The 16,926-nt window shown below is 47.7% G+C and overlaps 1 protein-coding gene across 1 annotated transcript in view; it reads right to left on the reverse strand.

Annotated features, from left to right (window-relative positions):
• The window catches only part of LOC144179254 (uncharacterized), a 29,764-nt gene extending 13,411 nt beyond the window's left edge, over positions 1-16,353 (reverse strand). The window contains exons 1-5 of the mRNA XM_077707540.1: positions 16,225-16,353; positions 15,788-15,946; positions 15,462-15,570; positions 11,599-11,810; positions 566-1,015 (exon numbers count right to left, since the gene is read on the reverse strand). Coding sequence (XP_077563666.1) covers positions 566-1,015; positions 11,599-11,810; positions 15,462-15,570; positions 15,788-15,946; positions 16,225-16,269 — 975 coding nt within the window. The 5' untranslated portion in view covers positions 16,270-16,353. The remainder of the gene's footprint in view (positions 1-565; positions 1,016-11,598; positions 11,811-15,461; positions 15,571-15,787; positions 15,947-16,224) is intronic.
• Positions 16,354-16,926: the final 573 nt, after the last annotated feature.

The raw sequence follows: 16,926 nt of genomic DNA on the forward strand, positions 1-16,926 counted from the left end.
TTCTACCTATTCCACAATTTCCTTCTTGCAGACTACAACTGTGTAAACTCTAGATCTCAACTACATGACATCAAGCCTTGCAGGGGCACGCAGCAGATTTCCCTGTAGGACATAGCAATGGCCAATGCGATTCTCACACAAACCTGCGCCTACCACACCACCAAAAGAGAGAAGCTAAACAGTGTGGCCTCAAGAATCCGCTAGTACAGCCAGCAATCACATCGCCGTTCATCTGAAAGTGTCCTCAGTCTCAGGTGACCACCATCCCCACATGGTTTAACACCTTTCAGCGTGAAGGCGGACAAAAACTCAAGAGACAGAACACAGGAAAAGCGCTGTCCAGTGTGTTTTGTCTTGAGTCTTCATCTGCCTTCGCCCGGCTCTACATGTTACTGCAGATGCACCGAGAGCAACATGTAGAGCATTGTGGCCCAAGGAACCTGCCACTACAGCCGGCCATCACACTGCCTTTAGCTGTGAATGGCCAGTGAGAGTGTTATCCGAGAGTCCAGTCCATTTCACTTGCCCCATTCCGATACGGTGTCCCCTGGAATGCTGCACTTGCCTTGGAGGAAGACGCAGGGGTGGCTGCCGAGGACTTCCTCCGTTTCCGAGAACTGGATCTCAGGGAGGTCTCCTTGGAGGAGGACGTAGGAGTCGACACCGAGGGTGAGGCCATCTTTGAGGGGGAGGCGGGTGTGGAGGCCGCTGAGGGCCTCTTGCGGCCTCGCCTCCTGGAGCCAGAGCCCAGGGAAGCGAGCAGCCTGTCCGATGGCTTTTTGGGCGACGCTGGGGTCGTAGTCCGGCCAGGGGTGACGTCCTTCAGGAGGGGGGTGCCTCCCTTGGAGCCCCTCCTCTTCTTCTTGACCTTGCGCACCTTGCGGGCCCCCGCGGGCGTCTTGATGCTGATGCTGTCGTCGCTCGAGTCCATGAGCAGTGAGAAGCCGGAGTCTTCCTCCACCTGGCTGGCCGCTGTGCTGGAGGTGTCCAGCGGCTCCAGCAGCTCACTCGGGACCTGGCGGGGAAATTTGTGTCATTTCAGACACGTTGGTTTAAGGGGGGACTCTTGAAGCAGCTTCTTTTAATTTTTGAGTAAGCTCCATGAAACTTGTCGGCCTAGCTGCCTTTTCACCCCTGATTTCATATATGCCACCAGTTTTAGGGTCAGTCAATTAGTTCCCACGATAATTAGAGGTAATTATTTATTTCTGGCAGAATAGACAAAACAGGGTTGGTCATAAAAATGTAATCTTGATATTTTCCAATACAGTGAACCCTGGTGAGTACAGTAAGAAAAGCGGTTTTTTGATGCACCACCTGGAACTAATTTTGCAGCTGATTAAACTTTGGTATTTTGAAATGGGCATTCGAAATGGTTCCTCGCAACTGGTACCAACAAAGTTTAATGAGCTGCAAAATTAGTTTAAAGCGGTGCATCAAAAAGCCACCCTAGTGCAAAAAGAGGAAAACTTCAACAAACTTCACCTACCCTCAAGAGATGGCGCATCATGTATACGAAGAAAGCGTGCGCTATCCCTCTAAAAATGACGCATCCTGTATTCAAAGAAGGCACGGACATTGCGGTAAAGAAAAACCCCGAAATTCAATCCCAAACACCCTTATCAGGCGATGCCCGACAGCGGACCGGTACAACCATGTCGCATTTTTGGGCAGGGCCCAACAATGGGCCACAAAGAGTATTAATTAATAAGCTGAACAACCCTCGCTCATCACTTCTGCTCCATGTAAGATAGTAGTGAGTACTGGCCCAGAAACAGCCAAGCCAAGCATTGAGTTAACACCCACCCTGAAAATAAAATCTCCAGAATCGTAAGCTACTGAAAAGCAAACCAGAGGCCCGCACAAGACTGATATGAAACACCGCACAACTCGCTGCATGCCAACTACCATAAGACCAAGACGCCCTGAGTTGCCCGACTTCATGTACAGAACAATCGTGGCGTGACTAAACGGCTAAAAGAGTTTTAGGAGGCTGGGCACAGAGTTCTATTGTTGTCTGCTTCACCTTCACAATTCTTGGCTGTCTTGAAATCTGCACGAAGGTAGACTTACTGCTAACCAAAGTGTTAGGATTGCAGAATGATTGTATGCCATGCAACGATTACCCCACAGGCGGAAGTAAATGAGATTGGAAACCAGTTCAGCCCAACGAGAATCCGCAACTTTTTGTTACAACAAAGAGTCATCACCAGAGCCACACGTGCCCACGCACTGACATGAGAAGCATTCGTTACCTTCAGCTACCGAGCCACCGCACCCAACAATGGCCTATCATCCATCCATCAATCATAAACCATCAGTGCCTGCAGAGATGCACTGCAAGTCAGGAAACGAAAAGGATGGCAAGAAAGACTCCTTGGACAGGCGACACCTGCCTATTAAGCCAGATAGAATCCTTGAAATGTTACTTGGGACTGTACAACCAGAATGGGGCTGTACAACCAGAATGACGTTAAAAGGATCTGATGACTTCGAAGGAAATGTGAGCGGCTGCTTTTTGCCGCCACGTGGCTCCGTTAACGAGACGCGACAACAGAGGCAGCAGCGTCCCGAGGTACTTGAGAAGAAAAAGGACCCGCATGCTTGCCAACGACGTGTGCAGGATACGCACGTTCAAGGGAGAACTGAGCTGCAGCACAGGCGCATCCAGGGCACATCAACAGCAGTGCTGTCAGGGTGAAGCAGACAAGAAGTGCGGTACGTGGAGCCTGAGCGTGAACCGCTGTGAGGAGAGCTATCACTCAAGCTATTAAACGAAGTTCAGCACTCGCCACGTGAGCTTTTTCCAAAAGTGACCGTGCTTGAGGAGCAGCCCGCGAGCCTGCAAATGCTACGTGATCGAAAAGTGCAACGCCAAAAGGAGGAGGAAGTCAAACCAACGGCGGGCCTGGCGTGGCGTCCAGCGGCTGCACCCCTTGCGTGATTGATTGTGGGGTTTAATGCGCCGAGGCAACGCAGGCGATGAGGCGCGCCGTAGTGCAGGGCTCCGGATTAATTTTGACCACCCGGGGGTCTTTAACGTGCACCGAAATCTCGTACACCAGGGCGTTTTTGCTTTTCGCCTGCATCAGAAAAGCGGCCGCCGCGGCCGGGAATCGAACCCACGACCTCGTGCTCGGCTGCAACCCTTGCAAACCGTCACGCATAGCCCAAAATGTGTTGAATCTTCCTGGTGTAAAATGGGACACCTCACAGGCAGTGGCAGGGTGAGGAATAAGGGAATAGAGAGCAATTAGATGCCTCCATGGACGACGGGTTGGTCTCTGTATGTTACAGCAGTTTTAGGCTGCATTTTTTTCTGTGTAAGTACAAGGTGTATTTATGTCGTTAAATCGGCGGAATGTGGACCAAACTCGCAAGATATGCGAGCTCCAGCAGCTCAGCCCACTATTTAAGGTTCACATGCTAAGAAGCCTGCAACATTGTTGGGGCGTGCAAGGCTGCATCTGTGAGTGAAAAGCATAGAAACGCCCTTGTAACAAGAGCACTGCCAAGATAGCAAGAAGACCTGCACCCCATATCTCGCCAGCCACAGTAAGCGTACCGAAAGCATTACTCGCAACCAATGGCTATCATCACTTCGTGGGGTTGGCAGCAGTCTGAGCCCGCTTTCTGTATTTGTGTAAAGTATGTGGGTGACTACCCATTGGAAAAACTGGCAGAAAAACTGGGCAAGAGAGAAAGAAATGAATTACACACATGCTCAAGTCATCTCAAAAAGAAGAGATGTAGACAAAAAATTTTGTTTCTATACAGAGGGAAAACAAGGTTTGAGGCAGGTTCAATGCAGATTACTTAAATACGGTTGAACCCGGATATATCGAATTATTGTTTACTCCACACAGCTCACAAAGCGGCCCTCAATCTCCCAAATTATACAGCAAACGAAAAGCTTATGAGCTTGGGTGCATCCAACACCTTCGATCGAATCGGAAAGGCACTCCTCATTTCGCAAAAACAACGGCTGCAAAAAACAAAAGCTGGCAGGGCTATCATGCAAAGAGTGGGGTCCCCTGCGGATGTACACTCGATTATTGACAAAGTGGACATGAGCAGAGAAGTACGAACACAATTGAAAGTGCTCCCACCACCTCGAAACATGGACCCCTACCTGCACAAAGAGAGAAGAATAGCTCGAGTAGCCTTCCTTAGGAAACAACTTGAAAACAACAAAAAAAAAATGTCATCTACACCGACGCTGCTTTCTACAACGGGAACAATGCCTCCCTCGTTATACTCGATCACGAAGGAGCCATCAAAGATTGCCTCATGCTAACACACACCACTGCCGACGAAGCCGAAACTGGTGCTCTCCTCCTGGAAATAAGGTATGGGCAGCACAAGAACGAAAGCCTCCAAATAGTCACAGATTCCAAAAAGGCTATGCAGAATATCATAAGTGGAAAAATTCACAAACGTCTTAAAAAACTAGAGCCAAAAACACCGAATCAGTTCCACCGCATTGTTTGGACCCCAGGACACGAGGAGTTGGGAAACAAGAGGGCCGACCAGGCTGCGCGAGATCTTACAAACCGCGTGGCTAACAATCCTAGCCTTCTTCAGCCCCTCTCAAGTGGCTTTGGAGAATGCCTCTCCGAAGGTCCAAAGAGGTAAACGGGCCCTTTTCCCCAACCCGGACAAAAACCTTTCTGGCGCGGAAGCTCAAACACAGAGGCAAATCCAGACAAACACTTAGCCTAACAAATCCCGGCTATCCAAAAAGTTCCCTCAAACACACACAGACGCATGCAATAAATGCGGAAACCCTTCAAACTTATTTCATGCAACATGGGCCTGTTCTATCATTTGGGCTTCAGGAAACACCACCACAAACACGGTCGCGCCATGGGAGTCAGCTCCGGCCAGCTCCGACTTTTAAGGATTCAGACGGACTTAATTCTTCAAGCCCGGAGAGGAGCAGAAGAGTCTGGGGCCCTGGAAGGAGGGCACCACCCCTAGGACAATCAGGACGCCTCCTTTTTTTCCTAATAAATGTTTATCTCTCTCTCTCTCTCTCTCTCTCTCTCTCTCTCTCTCTCTCTCTCTCTCTCTCTCTCTCTCTCTCTCTCTCTCTCTCTCTCGTCTACATCGCACAGTGCAGACATCCCCTTGGAAATCCTATGCAAAAGTATAGTGCTGCTGTACATGTGTACTGAACTTCCATTCATTGGCACATTCGATATGTTGAACGCCGTGCCACAAGCGCTCCTGCAAGTGCACTTCTCCTTACGGGGTAGAGGTAATGAGGATGATGAGCTCTTGCGGGTGCTGCTACACTTGGTGAGAAGCAGACAGCGTCGGCGGCGCCACGTTGCCTCAATGGCCTTTAACACCTACTTGCACGCTTGCATGGGGGGCAGCCCCATGGTATCGAGAATGCGGGGAGTGATTGGGCGTGAAAGGCCATAAAGGAGGAGGGGAAGCCGAATGGAGGTGCTCGGTTTCTGTGCTTGAGCTGTTACCAGTGGTGGCTCGCGCAGGCGGGCCGATGCGGTGACACGCCTTTCGAAGGGATGAAGGCAGACATAAATCGATTGGTCATGGCCAGTGAAAAGATATCGGTTGCAGAGGTATTTGAAATTCCTAACAGTATTTTTCAGTGCGATACTGCGCATGAAACCTGACGTAAAGGCATGGCTATGTTCATGAGCATGTCGTGTGCAAAGCGGCTACATTGCACGGCTCCAGACGGGAGGCGTCTTGGACACCAAAGACAATGGCTCTGAGTACCTCGAGAGCGAATTTAGAGAGCTGCCAGCCTTCCCATGTGCTATCCCAAATGACATGATGACACAAGTTGTAAGTGCTGAAGACGATCTGCAGGCTGTGAATGCTGTCACCGAAGCCGAAGATGCGGACCCTACCACAGTAAAAGCTCGTAAATTCGAACTCGCAGGGGACCATAAAATTGTTCGAAGTAAGCGGAGTTCGAATTAGTGGGCGGGAACTTGAATGAATAGACATCGCGCCACACTCCGCAGGCAGAACACAACAAAGCCACCTCTGGACTCGTTATCACCAATTAGGCGCTAATACACATTTGTGGAGGGTGATTTCGTAAATAATTTCATGGAGCTCGAACAGCGAACGGCGCCGGTGGCACGGCGCCCGCTGTGGAAGCGAAATAAGCTGTCGTAGCAGCATAGTGAGCGCTATACGCTGTTGTTTTTCTGTTTAATTATTTTTTTATCCCTGGTAAGTTTGGTTTGGTTTAGATTTGCAACACATTGTAATCACTCTGGGCCGACTTTTTCTGCGAGGAGCGATGGAAACCAGGGGATCCCAGTTCAAATTAACCATTCTGGATACTGACGTGTTCGAATTATCAGGAGTTTTCTCCCAATGAAATATGCAGGGCTGTGCTGGGACCAGGGCGTCAGTTCAAATTAACTGTAAGTTCGAATTAACAAAGTACAAATTAACGAGCTTTCACTGTAGTGGCCTTGACGACGTTCCCAATCGCCTACTGCAGCCGAGCTTGCGTCAGCCTTCTTCGCAGCTGTAAGCTTGAAGACAGTCTGGTGACCTTTATGACACAGAAGACGAAGCAAGCCTAGCTCACAGACTTTTTTCATGTTAAATAAAGTGCGGGGGGGGGGGGTCGCATTGTGGTTTGAATTTTCCATGCTTTCTGGAACAAATCGGTAAGTTACAGCTTGTCATGACCTCTGAAAGCTGTCAGTGATGTGCGGTGTTATCAGATAATCTTCAGATAGGCGTATTTTATACTTTGAATTATGGATACATCAACTTGTTTCGCAATCCCCTCGGAGTTCCATATATCTGGGTTCGACTGTCTGCATCAATGCATACCACAGTATGCCTTTCGTTACGGGGTGATCCAGCTGTGACATCCCTGCTAAGCCTTCATGAAATACCTCTTAACTATTTCATGAGTATGCCATAGGCCATCGATCACAGGTGTATGGTGATTTTCAAACCTCCTGCAAAAAGTAAAAACAGTACTATTCGGATAACTGACGACATCTGGCGTGTTCATTGGAAACCCCTTTTTCGGTTTCTTTGCCGTTTGTTCACATTTCGCGTGAGTAGACGGCACCGCAAGCGAAATTTGAACCCAAGGTAGCAGCGAGTTAGGCGAAAATGGCATCCTGTTTCACTGCGCACTCTGCAAAGGCGGACAGCGGTTTCAAGGACTTCGGCCACTGCTGCTGCTGATTTGTTTAACTTTTGACTCCAGCAGTGATGACTCCAGCAACAATGGGGATTCTTCAGATCCTAGTTCTGATGAACAACTCTCCCATTCAACAGTCTCAGACTTCGACAGGTGCTGCCAGGGAAGGTTCATTTTTGACTTCACACTGTATTTATGAACAAAACGTGCCTAATATCTGATGACTGCAGTATTACTTTCATGTGTAGGGTCCAGACAACATGCGGCGGGGATATTTTGCCAAATGCACCACCCCGCATTGCGTTACCACCTTCAAGATAGCCTGGCACTCGTGTAAAATTAGCGCTGCGGAACTACGGGCACTGCTTCTCAAGAGCACTAAATTTTTTCTTGTTTTTTTACCACTGCAGTGATGAGGATTTGGTGTGAAAACACAAACAAGCATGCTTGGATGCATATTTTAGAGAAACCGACTGACTCTCGAGTGGCTTCGCGGATTGGCACAGCTGCCAGGGCCGTCAGGTTGGTGGGCCCGCAAAAATTCAGAACTTGGTGTACGGCGTTGATGTATATATTGAATCACAGTAGAAACATTTCATGTATCTTAGAATTCCTAAAATAAGTCTTAGGGTAAAAAAATCGCCTATTTGTGGTTTGTGCATACTTTTTCTGCATTTTTTTTGTTTCGTTCAATAAACTGTAAATAATTAACCTTTCACAAAACTGCTGCTATGTGTTTAAAAGAGAAATCTATAAGCTACAATTTCATGCACAGCAATGATAAATGTCTGCAGCGGCTCAAGAGAAAAAAAAAAAAAAGCTTTTCGGGAAAAACTCAAAATCCGCCATTTTTCCATGGTCACAAAAGCATTAGAGAGGTGTCTAAAGGATACGGTGGAGTTAAATGCATGTAACTGGGGTTGGTGACATCAGTTGTACAGTTAAACCTGGATGTAACGAACCTCCATGTAACGAATTCCTGGATTTAACAAATTTTTTTCCAATCCCCAACTCCATCTCCATAGAAGTCCATGTATTTGTGACCTCCACGTAACGAAGGTGTTGCGGTAATCGACCTGAATGTAACGAATTCGCGGCACTGATCATTTATGATTTTGAGCCGTAACACTACTAAAAATTTGTAAATACAACGCGCAAGTTCTATATAATAGGGGAAAAAATATGGGGCAAGATGGCGGGTAGAACGCATACGATTGCAGCAAGCAAGTGCGTGCCATCCATGCGAGCATCGATGTTTTGTGACGTCTGGTGGCGCTGCCGTGCCGAACGGGCGAGCGCACTCTGGTTAGGCTGGTCCGGTAGGTGTTCTGTTGTTAGGCGTAGCGCATTCTCAGCGCGGCGACGTCGTGGGTATCGTTGTGAGCGCTCGCTGTGAAAATGAGCTCCGTGCCGAGGAAGCGCAAGGTTTTGTCGTGATGAAGGTTCGTCAGAGGCGGATACATTCCCGTTGCCTACAGCAAAGGAGGTCTTGGATGCGCTGGACGTGCTGCGCCGTCACGTCGGCTCGCAGGATGATGTGGAAGCTTTGGAGGAGTTCGTTTCTCTGGACCGCCGCGTTGCGTCGTCTTTGACGCGAAACACACAGGCGAAAATAACGCAGTTTTTTTGTGTTAAATAAACATTTGAGGTAAGTTGCGCTAAATCGGCATCTGCCGCATGTTTTTTTTGGTGTTCGTGATGATTTCCCTGGTGTTTACTTGAAAACTGCATGTAACGAAAACCTGGATGTAACGAAAATTTGCGAACTTTTTTCAATTTCGTTACATCCAGGTTTAACTGTAATAACTTACTTGCACACCTCATCTAATCACCGCGATAATAAAAACGAAGATCACTAGGTGTCTCACATTGAACCAGTGACCCGTAGAGTGCAAAAAAGGGGTATCAGAAATCGCATACTACCCCAACTTGTTTTCAAGCTCATATCAAGAAGCAGAGCATAGTCATTATTCCTTGCACATGTTTCAGTCCACAAGGGCAACAATAAAATGCAGGTGGCAACTGCGTGCAGTGGGGGATTGGCGTCCAATGAGGATCCACTACACTGCCATGAGATTGGGAGAAAAAGGACAAGCCGTGATCGCTTGTGTGCACATGCTCCAATTCACGGAAAATTGTGCACTGGTGAATGTGCCAGCGCCGGGCAACAGACAGCAGCAGCCAGCTGGAGCACTGACTCTTGATGCCACCACTGCTAGCAAACAAATTTCAGATTCTGCTAATGGCAATTAAGAAACAATTGCAGTTCAGCTTCTCCCGTTCACTTTAAACTCAACTGCGGTGGCATGCTGGGCACTGGGCCTGCATTGTTTAAACACATTTGAGCTACTGTTGTCATCCTTTGCATATGAATGAAGAAAGCCTTCAAGTATTTTTGTTTTGTCACAATGTTGAAACCCCCTCTCTGACAATGTGCCGGCGAGACCCCATACATAAGCTCTGCTAGCAGCTGTAGACATAACTTGATCCATTTTATCCACTTTATCACTCCAAGTGAGTTAGCTTTTGACTAAAGCTAACTCAGTGTAAGGCTTTGAGTGGGCTAACAAAAAGTAGAACAATTGTTTAATCAGCCTCAGAGCTTTGTTTCCTCTCATACCCTTCTTTTCTCTCCTTCACATCCCCCCCTTTCTTTTGTGCACTGCAACGTTCCCTTATTCTTGCTGTACTGCCATTTTGTTCTCAACTGACTTACGCTGCAACGTTTTTCAAAACCAACCATCAAAACACGCCTTCAAAGCAAGCGACAACCGAGTTCGAAGGGACCGTAGCTCTTCTCTTACAGGAAAGAGAGATTTGCTCCTTTCAACCGCAAATGTGTCCTCCCTTCTCCAGCGAAGCACTGCAACCTTACGTTGCAACATTTTCAAAAGCCCAGCTTCCTAAACATGCAAAGGTTGAACCGAGTTCAAAGCAATTGTGCCTCCTATCTAATAGGAAAGAGGTTCAATCTTTTCAATTGACAAGCCCCTTCTCCAGCGAAGCACTAGTACTATATAGCCTGCAGAGCAAGAATACAGCGCAGACCACTTCTAACGCATGTCGCAGGAGCCACAAAAATCCGCACTATAAGCGGTACAGCTCTAAAAACAAAACATGCGGAACTCTAACTTCATCGTAGCCTGCCTTTTAACCACTCTGTGTTAATCATCTCTCAAACAAACGGTACTTAAAAACAGAGGCAGGCCTTTATTTCGTTTTTTTTTTTCCACATCAGACACTGCTGCATAGTCTTACAAAAAGCCAGTGCGGCTTTGACTTCGTGTTTGTGTTATGAAGGAGCACATCCGCAAAATGGATGCCGCATGGAGGGAAAAAGCCCAGCTTATGAAGGTGAGGCAAAAGGATAAGAACGCAAGCTAGACTTTCTTTAATTGTTGTTTTTTTTCCCTGCCTTCGTTTGCGATGCCGAAGGCAGTTGCTTATCAGCACAATGCACGGGTAGTGGAAACCACAGGCGTCACGGCTCGCTATCTCAAGATGTTCCGAACAGCAAAGGGCAGCTGCTGATTTGCACAAGGTTTTAATAGAAATAATTTCCAGCGCTGCCGGGGGCTTAGTACCTTTACAGGTGCACAAAGAGGACGGGCAGTTAATGTTATTACGCAAGTGCCAACAGAACACAGGAACTAGGGGTGGTATTCTTTATTTTTTTTGTGTGTGTTGAAGTTAGAGGATAGTAGGGAGTGCGTGCTGCGTGGGATGGTTGATTCCTTCTTCTTCTTCTTTTTTTTTTCCCCACATTTTTGCGACCCCAAAACATTGCCCCAGCTGCGCCGGTCAGTCAGCAGACCCACCCAAAAATTGCACTATAAACAATACTGTACTTTGGGCAACCGGCAACCACATTTTAAGTGGTATGCTTATGCATTGAGTTCTATGGGAAGCAAACTGGTGGTCACAAAAAACCACATTACATCCATTCCTGCACTATAAGCGGTTACGTTATGAATGGTCTACACTGTATATACAGTAGGTGAAATGGCCAATTGCAATGGCCGCGGGCCAACAACGAGATAATGTTACCATGTAGACAAACGTAGACTACATAGAACCTCGGTGATACAAAAAAAAAAAAAAAAAAAAAAAAGGGAAGGACGTACATCCAGGAAAATGTACTATCCGGTAAGGAATGCACTATAAGGAATTTTTAGTGGTCACGATCCCGGGAAATCATACGAACCGAGAACGTATCAACGGGGTTTAACTACACAGCTTCGTAGCTGCGACGGCGAAAGAAAGGGTAGCGGCACCTGATGGACGAAACGATAGTGGCCACAATTCATTCTGGGGCTGTGCAGTTTGTTGTACTGGGACAGATGACACTATCTTAATTTAAGCCAAGCCCTTGCGACATCATTTGGCCGCCCTAGAAACCGTCCTATCCCCTCCTGCCACACCCCTAAAAGAAGCAGGCCCACCTCAGGGTCGAAGTCGCAGCGGACGCCCATCTTGCGCAGCCGCGCCTTGGTGCGCTCAAGGGCCAGCAGGCGGCGCTGGGCGCTGCGCTTCTCGCTCTCCGCCGTCCTCGGCCGGTTGTGCACGGTGCGCACCACCTCCTTGCGCAGGGGAAACGGGTAGCGGAAGTGGCGGAACAGGCCCTCGTGCACCTTCTCCTTGGGCACCACGCTGCCTGCACGTCAGGCCCAGCAGTCGGGGGGAAGAGGAGCAGCTCAACAGCCACTCGCGCACTCGTGGGATGTCAATTTTAAAGCCGCACGAGTACTGAACTCAACAAGCAAGCAAGCTGTTTGCTTGCTTAGAGAAATAGCATGCGACTCACACACAGTATCAATACTTGATCAACCCTCAGCACTGGCACTCCGTGCACACACGAGAGTGGTACGGGCCTGGGGCACTAAGCCTTCAGATACACCGAGCAAGGAATCATTATAGTCCTTTCAGGGGCAACTCGCATGACAGTGTACGGGTGAGTATGCAAACATAAAAAGACGCCAACCAGGAGATTCCAAGTTAAGGCAGCCCTCTAACCAACCTATCTGGTTTCTTCGTTCGAGGTTACTGGGTTCGGCTACCACAGCAGTTGCATGCAGACAGGAATTTCAACCTCCTTTTCTTGTTCTTTACCATGACTAGTGAGAGGTCATAAGTATATATCATTTCCCTTTAATTTAGTCCTAAATGTCCGAGGGGTTACTGGGGAAAGTGGGTACAAGGTACGTGCAAAAAATACACGAATACAGAGCAAGGTCGACGGCACATGTTTACATTACGCCAAGGAAAACAAAACAAACAAAACAAAAAACAGTGACAACTAATGTTGCTCAAAACTGTAAGGGATCTTCGATTTCAGTGGTCGGTCTGGGAAAGTGGTGTTTAAATCTTGCGATATCACAGGCATAGATGACTGAAAACATGTTGCCATGTGGCACTGCGTTATTCTGATTTGAAGTGATGATCAGAGCTAGATAAAACATCGGATAGAGAGGAAATGAATGTGCTGCCGAAAAAAGGATTGTGGAAATAAATCTCTAGAACAACAAAAATACAGATGGAAATATTGGTAATGAGACGCCCACTGAGGCACACACACTTCTCGCCAAAGCTGCACTGAATGTACGATTGTAGGGATGTTGTAAATCAAGTGCATGGGATTATTTTGGAAATGACCGAGAATTTTCCCAGCTAGAGCCTCATACTGGAGAAGCACATTCAGGCTTGAGCAGACCATAGCCTGACATGACAGTGTTTTCAATTTAAGGCCATAGGCAAAGGTAGCCTTGCATGAAGGGAACCCGCCGGTGTCATTAACGGATCCACAACAAATTCAATAAACGATACCTCGCATTTTGTTTTCTTTTGGCAGTCACTCTTTTGGTTGGAGTCGTCTAAGGGTTGACATGGGTTTGTAAGCTACGCCTTCCTTCTTTAGGATTCTGGACAATATCTCGCTTTGCACATTTTGGGTACTGAAGACCACTTCAGCTTTCTGCTGTCTAACCCCATCTTCATTGTAACCACTCCCTATAAAATTTTAACTCCCCTGCTCTCCTCTCCAGAGGTCTCCTCATCCCACCGTGAACTCTCGAAAGAACAGGTTGGCAAGCTACTGCTGAAGTCAAGAGCGAACCCTGAATGACCTTTCGAGGCAATAGCATTCTTTTTCTACTAATTTCTTCTTATTGTTCGTGGCACGTCTCGCCTCACCTAAAAATTCTATGATGCTTAGCTATGCTTTTAAGCGTGGAACGCGATAGCATTATCCTACTTGGCGATGAGGGAGACTGTATTGCGCCTGACACAGAAATAGAGTGTTTCGGCACAGTGTTGGCAAAAACATTTGCATGGGTTCTGGTTTTCCTGCATGATTTGGGGGTTTGCAAATGCCTCGTCGTAAAGAGTAGGCAGCATTGTTTTCGCAACTGAATGCCGAAATGCGCTGTTGACACCTCCTACAACCATGGACCCGAAACAGGCCACACGACGAAAGCAAGCACGTCGGATTTTTCAGTTTCCACGCAAAGGCCAGGGCAGTGCTCGAAGACTGTCTGGATGCATGCAACGAATTCACCAAAGAAGGTATTCATGATGGGGCGAATCAGTGCTGAATCTGTGGCCTGCATTTCACAGCAGGTTAAGACGATGCGACATCGAAGTCTTCATCTCACACCTCGTCACACGTTTGAAACCTTATATCGTGCTTGAAGTTTTCGCTAATTACGCCACCCACAGTACTTTAGAAATGAGACAAACCCGACTGGGCACAAAGTCTCAACCTGGGCTGCTCTGAGTGTTTTGAGGTATAACTCCGCGGTACACGAGGGAATAATTGCGGGCTTCCAACTATTTCTTCGCCTTTGACGATTCTCCAATGATGACACATGTTCCATGAGCTTGTTCTGTTTATAATTTCTGCTTTGTCTACATACACACACTCAAAAGAACACCTTAAACTCGTCGGTGGAATCTTTGTTGCCCCCAGTCAGCGGGTCGTCGCCACCACACCTAATTTTAAGCATGTACCTACCTCACAATGGTTTTAACACAGAAACTTTATAGGGAGCTCAGGCTGAGGACAGTCACAAGTTAAATGCATCAGAACCTGTTGCGAGAGCCCCTCACCGCCTCTCACACCCCACTAAAATGAGCACAGCAGGCCTGGGTGGCACAGCAACACCGGCGCATCAGCTCACATGCCATCAGCACCAAAAACTCACTGCAGGCCTGTGTGGATAAATTTTTGTTACTCCAGCCACAGTTGTTTGATGAAACACGAAAGATAAGGAAGTTCAGCCCACACAGATAACACCGAGCTAGTGCAAAGTGCACTGTGTTATTTACGCTACCGTTCATGCCCTGCATCCAACTGTGCAAATATCAAGAAACGAAACGGCTATGCATAGTTTGTCTGTCAAGGGTCCACAGTTCTAAACACCCACACAAAATTTTTTTTTCAAAATCTATTCACGCCTCCTTTAAAGGTAGTAACAGCATGTGGAACGCTCAGCTTGCATTTAAAACTTTAATTTGGGAAGCGGGGAGGGTCTTTCATTTCCACACTTTTGGTGCCCTCCACACTTACACGAGCATACATAAAGGTGCCATCAGAAGTAACTGGAACATGGCAGCTGTGCTTGAACTGTATCAGAGGGCTGCATGATTGCACCCACGGTAACTGAACGGGGTGGACTATGCATGCGAGCATACTGGCAGCGACAACCTGTCTAAACATCTCAGCCCATTTCTTTAACGATGGCTGCAAGCATCGTCAGCCTGACAGACTCCCCGCATTCATGCAAGTTGGTGAGGCAGCGGCGCCATCAGCAGTATCCGAAGCTGGTTTTTTTTTTTTTTTTTGTTATCTAAACAATATACAAAGAGTGAGAGCGAAGAAGACTCCCTGCCTGCACCACGAATGTATTGCAGGTAAGTGATCATTCAATGACGTGCAATACATGGCTTGCACTGACGTCACTGTAGCGGCCATCTTGGAGCACCGATTGCACGGTGGAAGGCCGTGAACTTATCTCCCCCTCCGATCTCGAGCAGCACTGGCAAAGCGGAGAGCGGTGCTCCAGAAAGGGCTGTGGGGACGTCACATGCAAGCTATGTATAGGCTACTTCCGCAGACCATTGGAGTGCCATACAGTAATGCATCATTCTAATATGGGTCAGCCAGAGCTCCTGTGATCCGATTACTTCTGATGACATCTGTACATTTGAAAAAGTCGTGAACAAATCAAGAAGCCCTTGTTTGATATCCGAAAAATGATATCTCCCAAATAAGGAGACCAGTGACGAAGAGACTGAAGGCAGTACTTACATTTCAGTATCTTGTTGAAAAAGAGATAGCCGTCCATTGTGTCTGCGACGATCTTGGCAACATCTTCAGATTCAAACTCGATGAACGCATACCCCCGGCTACCTCCAGTCTGCACCACCATGCAATGAGACAAAAAGCAATAACACCGGTAGTAAAGAGAGTTTTCGTAGAAGTCCTGGCTCACGGACGATACAAGGGAGGTATAAGCTTTACACAAGGAAAGCGTGGGATCACACTGGACGTTGCTTTGACTGACATTGAACTTTGCACGCACGCCATGACGGCTGTCAAAGCTTCGTTAACATGCAACTCAGGGCGAAACTCACCTTTGCACTGCGTGATAGCCTCAGGTTGGTCACTCTGCCGAACTGGGAAAAGTATTTCTTCATCTGCTCCTCATAAAACCCGTGCGGAATGTGCTTGACGTAGACGACACCGCGCCGCTGAACCTTCTGTCCCTTGGGCACCTTCTGCTTCGGTGGGCGCTGTGGCAATACATTGGTAGACAACAGTAAACATCGGTTGTCCAGACTTGCCGGCGCATTCCGCATTTACACGCGCATTATAAGGTGGAGTCCCGTCAAGAGATCTAATGTAAAGTAGCATTTAAACAGCACGTGCAGGCACTTTTTCACGTGTTTACACCGAATGGGTCATGCTACTTGCGATCGCTAAAGTTTTATTGACAACGTGGAATACGCATGTTGTGGGAATTAGTTGCCTTGCGCACGTCAATTTCTTCATATGGGTCAAACGTACTTACCTTTTCATTCTTGGCTTTCTTGGGAATTTCCTCTTTTTTGGCCATCTCTTTCGAGGCAACGCAACAGCGTCGCCAAACAACGTGCAAAAGGATTTCAATGTTGCCTGCCGATTGTCATTTTCATTCTACGCCTAGCTTTTAATAATTTCTAGCGCTTTTGTCAACAAAATTGAGAGACAAAGCATTAAATATTGTTTTCAAAGCAAATATAATTGTTTCTGCTTGCAATTATTTTAGCGTGCATTAGACACAGTAGTGTGACGTTAGAGTGACGTCATGGTATAAAAGCGCGCGACTTTTGTTTACGACGACTAACTGATAAAAAGCAAAGGTCTAGCTTTGCCTGTAGTGCCAGAAAAAGCGTAGTGGCGGCGTCGTGAACTACCCAGTACGCCCGCTTGATGGCGCTGTAAACACGGCTTTGTAAACATGGCGGATGCTTTTTGCACAGGCCGCTTGAGCTCCTTTATAACATGGCCGCCCTCGCACGGCGGCCGCCGGCTCGCTGCTCCACGGCCGGACTCGACTCTCCTTCTCCCGCGCGCGAAAGGGGCGTCGAGTCCGGCCGTGGCTGCTCCTGCTGGTTCCTGGCTGGCACGCTGGTCGCGTGTTTACTTGCGCCGCGCAAGTGAAGTGATGTTACGCCAGGTGACCAGATGGCCTCGACTGGCACAGACCACAGTGAGCAGCAAGTGAGAACAA

The sequence above is a fragment of the Haemaphysalis longicornis genome, unplaced genomic scaffold (assembly GCF_048455015.1).
Source record: "Haemaphysalis longicornis isolate Haplotype H1 unplaced genomic scaffold, Haemaphysalis longicornis Haplotype H1 scaffold_4, whole genome shotgun sequence".
Taxonomy (NCBI): Eukaryota; Metazoa; Arthropoda; class Arachnida; order Ixodida; family Ixodidae; genus Haemaphysalis; species Haemaphysalis longicornis.